The sequence below is a fragment of the Myotis davidii genome, unplaced genomic scaffold, assembly GCF_000327345.1.
Source record: "Myotis davidii unplaced genomic scaffold, ASM32734v1 scaffold1248, whole genome shotgun sequence".
In the NCBI taxonomy this organism is placed as follows: domain Eukaryota; kingdom Metazoa; phylum Chordata; class Mammalia; order Chiroptera; family Vespertilionidae; genus Myotis; species Myotis davidii.
Window position 1 is genome coordinate 216,046 of NW_006299026.1, and position 7,582 is coordinate 223,627.

General features: G+C 43.3%; 1 protein-coding gene across 1 annotated transcript in view; it reads right to left on the minus strand.

Moving 5' to 3' along the window:
- Positions 1 to 7,582, minus strand: part of LOC102755891 (vascular endothelial growth factor receptor kdr-like) — a 168,141-nt gene that overhangs the window by 74,041 nt on the left and 86,518 nt on the right. The window contains exon 17 of the mRNA XM_006774601.2: positions 7,105 to 7,211. Within this exon, the coding sequence (XP_006774664.2) occupies positions 7,105 to 7,211 (107 nt within the window). The remainder of the gene's footprint in view (positions 1 to 7,104; positions 7,212 to 7,582) is intronic.

Below are 7,582 nucleotides of genomic sequence, written 5' to 3' on the forward strand. Positions count from 1 at the left end.
TTTAATATCTTCCTGATTTTTGCATAGGTTTTTGATTTTCTCATCCATCTGGTGTATGAACTGTACGGCCATTACTCTGAATTTTTTTTTGTCATGTTGTATGCTTCCATTTCACTTATTTCCTTTCTTGGCCATTTCTCTTTTTCTTTTCTCTGGGGATTGTTTCATTGTCTCCCCATTCTGAATCACCAGAAGGTTCAAATGTTGAGTTGCAGGGGCCTGGGCCATGTGCAGTGGGAGCTTCGCACCCCCTGAGTGTCAATGAAGAGCTCTGGCACCAAGACTTGTGGCTGCTGTGGGTTGGTGGGAGCCATGCTCGCCCAGGATCAGAGTCACAGACTCTTAGTGTGGCCTCATGTGTGCAACTAGAATCAGAGACCCTGCATGCTCCATGCTGAAACAGAGACCGCTGGCATGTGCCAAAAATCAGAGTCCCCTAGCGCATGTCAGGAGCCAGAGACTCCCTGTGTCTGTGCCAAGAATCAAGTATCAGAGTCTCTGTTGCTTGGTGCAGTCTCACGCCAAGAATCAGGATCCCTGTGTGTGCATGCACCAAGAATTAGAGTCACTGGCTCTTAGTGTGAATACACTGGGAATCAGGGATCCCAGACATGCACGATGAGAAACAGAGTCAAGTCACTGATGCTCAGTGCTGCCTCTTGCATGGAGAATCAGGGTCCCTGGTCTGCTTGGGGGATCAGGTTGCACAGTTTCACTGTGTCGGCAGGAGGTCCACTCCTGCCCCGAGGAAAACAGCCTTCTGTGTGCGATTGCCCTGAATCAAAGTCAGGTGGCACTGCCGCCCAGTGTGGGCTTGGGGTCTGGTCACACAAGTGTGCACTTCAGGAAATAAAGTCCCCCTGTCGGTGCACCCAGGCTCAAATTCAGCACTGCCTCCCTGTGTGGTCATGGTGTCTGGTTGTGGGCAAAAAACTCCCAGAGTTCCCGGGTCCAGGTTCAAATTCAGCTCTGCCTCCCTGCATGGGTGTGGGGTCTGGTCGTGGAAAACAAACTCCCTCAGATCATGCACCTAGGCTCAAATTCAGCACAGCCTCCTTGCTTGGGGGCGGGGTCTGGTTGTGGGCAAAAACTCCCAGAGTTCCTGGGTCCAGGTTCAAATTCAGCGCAGCCTCCTGCTTGGGTGTGTGTCTGGTCCTGGGAAACAAACTCTCCGAGTTTGAGCCCCGAGGCTGAAATTCAGTGCTGCTCCCCTATGTGGGCGTGAGATCTGGTCCCAGAAAACAAACTCCCCCAGATCGACACCGAGGCTCAAATTCAGCGAAGCCTCCCTCCTTGGGCGTAAGGTCTGGTCGCAGAAAACAAACTCCCCTAGTTTGGATCCCCAGGCTCAAATTCAGCACAGCCTCCCTGCCTGGGTGTGGATTCTGGTCACTGGAAACAAACTTCCAGTGTCCGCACAACCAGGCTCAAATTCAGGTAGAGCTGCTGCTGTTGTGTGTTTGTGTGGAGAGGATCTGACAGTTCCTATGCCACTGCTGTGGGGCCAGCAGGGAGGGGGATTGGCTCTGTGACTCACAGAAATCTGCAGCTGGGGTGCCTGGTGTCTTGGTGTCCGTGGGTTTACAGCTGTGGTCGCAGGTCTTTTACCCAAGTGGTTGTAGGCTCCCGGTTTGCAACTGAGACCAGATTGGGTAGCGGCGAGGCTAGGATCTTAATCTCAAGCAGTTTTGTTCTTCAAGATGGTACGGTCTCTGGGCGGTGTCCTCCCTGGAGTGTTTGCGGTGGCAGCGGGGTTTCTCTGTCTAAACTGCCACTCACACACACCACACACGTCCACACAGTCCTCTATCGCTCCCTCTCTCTCACACACTCTCCCTTCCTACCTTCTTGCTGGTCGCCATCTTTTTCCGCTAGTTCATTCTTGATTATTTTAATTGACTTCTTCATCTTCAGAATTTCTGTTTGGTTGTATTTTAATGTTTCATTCTCTTTGATAAAGTACTTGTTTTGTTCTTTGATCTTTGAATTCTTGTGTAAGCAGACACTCTTTAAGAGTTTACAAGTTTGTTTTGACAGACAATTCTTCACAAATCAGCACAGTTTAGGGTACTGGAAATATCCTTTGGAAGGTAGGGTCTGCTATTAGGGAATATTTGGGTTGAAGAAACTGTTTGAACTCTGGATGAACTTTACTATTGCCTGGGTTCTCTGTTCATGTTTACTGTATGTATGGTCAGGACTGGTTACTACACAAACCATTAGGTGAAGGCATGAATTAGTTTCCCTGGTCTGGAAGGGTAGCAGATAGGATCCAGGATCTGCATGGCTCATTGTTTGGGCACCTGAATCAGGCAAGAGTGTACACTGAATTTTCTTGTTAAGTAAGGTGACCATGTTTTCTTTGTATATGGGGAAAGCCATGGACTATATTCTAATTTTTTAAGTGCCATTGTAATAAGAGCTATTGGATTAGCTCTATAGGTTCATGTGTGCTCTGGTTATGTTCTCCATTCAGGCAAGCTGAAGGGTATATAAAGTAATTAGTGGGGTATGAGTAGTTTCCCAACATGAGTATAGCAGGAGAAGCAGCTCAAAGGTAGGTAAGGCTGTTTATGGTTTTGACTCAAGTTGACCCTTGCTCCAAGATCTCTGGCTAAATAGTAGCCACTAGCTTTGCTCTGCAGAGTATTAGCTCCAACATTCTACTTCTCTGCTTGAGCTTTCTGGGGTATACAGCCTCCAACTTGTCAGACACACTGAGAGCTACACTCATAGCAAATAGGGCCATGATAAGCCTTCTTGAATAAGCAGAATGGGGAGGGCTCACTACAGTCAACTTCCAAAGTTTCTTAAATAGGATTTCTGGTTGAGAGGGGCTGGAAGCTACACTAATCAGTGGGTAAGGACATGAATTAAATCCTCTGCCTGAGTATAGCAGGTAAATCTTCCTTGCCCAGTACTTGCCTTGCTGTGGGGGCAATCAGCTCTGCCTGCCTGCCTCTTGGCTTGAACATTGCTGGTTTATATAGCCTTCAGATGTTCTGGCCAGCCCTTCTGCTCATATGGGACTGGAAGCTACTTCCATAGCATGTGTACCTTGGCTGGGCATAAGCAGACCGGGCTCCAGATCCAATAAAACTCATTTGAGGTTCCAAATCATGCACCCAGCAGTGTTCCTGGGTCAGACTACCACTATCTTGGCTCTGAAGATGAGAAAATCTGATGGGACTACTTGGGTTCTGCATGTAGAAACTTAGTGTTTCAAGACCCAAGTGCTTCTTGTGGCAAGACTCTCTTCCCTTCTCCATCATAATCAGATTTCCAGTGGTTTAGCCCCACTGATTCTCCTACAATTCCCATTTAGCTAGACCAGAGTAGGGGCTCCCACAAAGTGATCCATAATGCTGGAGGGAGCTGAATGTCCTCCCAGGCTTTTTTCCCCCAGTGAAGGAATAGTAGGTTCAGGAAATACCTTGCCACTTTGTGATGCTGTGGCCTGGGGAAGGGCAATGCAATCAGCATATAGCCATTCTTCTTACCCTTCTAATGCAGTTTGTCTTGATCTCTGTGGGGCAGAGTGATACTTCAGCCACACTGAACTGGTATATTTTTCATAAGTAGTTGTTGTTCTTTAAGGACAAGAAAATTCAGGAATGACCTATGTCATCATGGCAACATGACTACTTAGTGTTTGATTTTAGACAGCCATAGGATAATGTGTCTTGGAGGGGATAATTTTGGATTGAAATGTTGAGGTGACTTTTTAGCTTCATAAATGTGGATATTCATATCTCTTCTTTTTCCACAGTTGTGATACTCTCCATCATTATTTATTTAAATAAGCTTTCTACCCCCTTTCTTCCTCCTTTCTCTTTCTGAGATTCCAAAGTACTGAATGCTTTCCTCATTACTTTTCATTCATTTTTTCTGTTATGATTGGGTAATTTCAATTGACCTGTCTTCTATATCTGTTTCAAATAACCTGTAGTTATTTCTTTTGTTTGAGCAATTCTGCTATTTAGGCTATCTATTGAATTCTTCAATTCAATCATTTTATTCTTCAGTTCCAAAATTTCTGTTTTGTTCTTTTTTTATGTTTTCTATCTCACTCTTGAACTTATTACTTACTTTTTTCTTTTTTTTCCCTTGGTTTCTAAATTGTTAATCTATGTTCTGTTGTAGCTCTCTGGGTATCTTTAGAATTATTATTACAAATTCTTTTTGAGCCATTCATGGATACCCATTTCTTTGGATTCAGTTTCTAGAAGTTTTCTTATTTTTCCTTAGAAACATATTTATTATAAGTAAGTTTTCTTTATGGATTTGGTATTTTCATGTTTCCCTGAATTATAGTGATCCTTGTAGCCTTGCATGTGTGTCTGTACATTTGAAGAAGCTATCATGTTTTTCAGAATATATGAACTAACTTCATTAAAAAAATTAGCCATTCACCTGTGGGTAGGTTTACACTGGAGTATGCTATGATACTTTGGATTAGTGGTGAAGGATGCCAAGTGTGGGAATATGTGGTGGCACTGGGTCCAGAGGTCTTACTGTCTCTTTAACTTAGGCCACTGGAGTCAGCAGCACTGACAACTGTGTGGCTTTTTGCAAATGTTTTGGGGCTTCTTCAGTGGCTGCAAATGTTATTAGGGTCCTCCAGGTCAAACAGCTAGGAACCAGTACAACAGCAGTGGTTCCCATAGCTAGTGGTATGCATACAGTCAGTTGAAGGTGCCAACTGTAGATAATGTGTAGTGTAAAGGACCAGTTGCATATGCAAACATAGTGGTATGGGTCAGAGCAAGGAAATAGGACCAAGGTCAACTACAGGTGTGATAGTAACCGAATGGGGCCTGGCTGTTGGCATTCTCCACCATGGCTGCTGGGTCTCACCATGAATGCACAGAAATAAAGGTAAGTGTTGAGAGTCAGGTCTGGGCATACAGTTGCATAGATGGAGAAGTTAGCTATAGGTGAACCACTTGGTGCCAGCCAGTAACATGAGACAGGAATGGATCAAAGCCCTCAAATAATTAGAGTCCCTGACTGTGCACATTCCTTCCTTTCACTGCATGGTTTCCCCAAGGCAAATGTCACTATAGATTGATGGCCAGCATAAAATGAAACTAATAAAATGAAATTTGATCCTCTCCAAGACTTACTTCATGCAGCCCTCCTGAAGAAAAGTCTCCAAGTGGAGAAGGCATTCCTTTCCTCCTCATTATTAAATTTGTGCACCAGTGGAGTCCCTCGGCCTGGCCTGTGGAGATCGGGCCAAAACCAGCTCTCTGACATTCCCTGATGGGTCTCGGATTGTGAGAGGGTGCAGGCCAGGCCAAGGGACCTGTATCGGGCCTCCAGTATGCATATAAAATCTTTGGTTAATCTCTTGCCACCCTCCCCCTCTGCCCTTCCCTCTGAGATTCATCAGTCTGTTCCATGTTTCCATGCCTGTGGTTTCCATTCCTGCATTGAGTGTCTGCCCCTGGTAGTCAGTAAAAGTCATAGCTACTGGTCAGACAGTCAAACAGTCGGCTGGTCGGCCGGTTGCTTAGGCTTTTATACTTGTATATATAGATATGATTGGAAATAATATGTCCAGCCAATGGTTGAACAACAACAGGAGTGCTGAATAAACAACCAGACAAGGCCTCATGGAACAGAGCTCAATTCTCAGTGCTTCTCTAGATGAACCCAGAACATTCTACACCTCATAGCTTTGGTTTCTTCATTCTTTAAAAAAAGGTAAAATTTAAAGGACTGTATATGGTATATTTCCTAACACTCCACCTAGGATGACTCCATGATTGTCTTCCTTCTGAAAAACACTGTGACTTATAGCTGTCATTAAATGTGTATAGTGTTATGAAGGAAATGTCAACCAATCAAGTGCAAAATAGGTTAGGCTTGAATGAACCATATGATGTGTAAAATATGGAAAACTTTGATAACTGAAGCTTTAAAAAAGATTTATGTTGAAAATAAAATGTATGTGATGAGTAATAGAGATGTAGTGCACCTAGTTCCAGCATAATATCATTGGAATCATACTAATTTTTCAGCTAATGACTATATAATGGGATTTGGGAACTGCTGAGTAAATGCTGCTCCACCCTTGGTGGGCTTACTATTAGTCTCAGCTCCTCTAGGAATCTTCTACTAAGGTCATGACCACCCTATATATTGTATAGATTAGTAAAAGGTACCACCTTTTGACAGAATCCTCCCCTAGACCCTCAATGAATGATAAAGTAACTATGAAAGATGTCCCTTTCTCTAGGCATGCAAAACTGTGTTGGGTATAGGGATTATCAAGCAGAACATGAGCTGGATTCAGTCCCCATTTTCTCCCTGAGTTGTGTTTTACACAAACTACACAACTATAAATGGAGACCTTACTTGATGTCTTAAGCTTATGTTGATTTCTTTGTTCTCTGAACTCTTATGAGTTAATCCACACCACTTATTTATGCCCTCTTTGCAAAACTCCCTAGACTTACTCATAATTATGTATGTTTTATCCCAATAATAGATTGACACTAATGTTGAACACAAAAGTATTTAATATATTCATTGTTCACTTGAGGTGAATTAAATTGTGCTTAGTCTCATCCTCAATTGCCCTTGGGCCCTCTCCACTTACCATTCAATATACCTTGTTGGCAGGGACACTTTTTTTTTAACTCCTCCCATTTCCATGTGGAGGACACTCTGTAAAAGGCACACTCCACCTGAATCTCTTACCCCACCCCTCATTGCAAAAGGGGAAGTTAGTTATCAGACTGGTAAAGAGAATTAATTGCCATGCTTTTTTCAAGGACTTTCCTTCTTGCAAAGAGTGTATTCTCCTTGAGGGGGAACTCTGAAATTTTAGGGTAAATCTAATCCAGGAGAGTGTTCAAAATCCATCCGATTGCACCTATAAACCAATTCTCTGATCTAGCTTATGTCAACAATAAAGCTGGAACGAAGACCTTAAATTGGCACTGTCATTTATGTTTCAATTGGTTCAGAACTCTGAGAAAAGAGGAATATAATTTACTGCTCCCATTTTAAAACAGTTACCAATTTTAGACAATTAACCTTGTTAAAAGTTTTCCAAACCATCATCTCAAAAAAAAAGAAGCTATTGGATCTCACCTGGCTTCCATTATGATATTATTACTTATGGTCTCTTGTACAGGATCCAGGGCCATGAATGTGGGTGCTCCACCAGTGCCATTGAGGGGTATGTAGTCTTTGCCATCCTGCATGTGAAAACATATGTATCCATCATTTCCAAGGGACAAATATACTAATTTGTATTTGTAATATCCTTTCCTGCCTACATCTGGCTATAAGAAGAACTGCTGGCCTTCGTTGGACAGTTCAGAAATTTGCTCTACTTTTCTATTTACCTCAAAATATTTTCTTAACAACTTAGTGAAACATCTTTTGTGCTATAGAAGCTGATTAATAAGGATGTATTTACAAACTTGTGGATTCAGTGTTTTTTATTAAAACATGTTTTATACAGAATACTAGAGGCCCGGTGCACAAAAATTTGTGCACTCAGGGCGGGGCGGGGGGGTCCCTCAGCCCGGCCTGTGCGCTCTCGCCGTCTGGGACACCTCGGGAG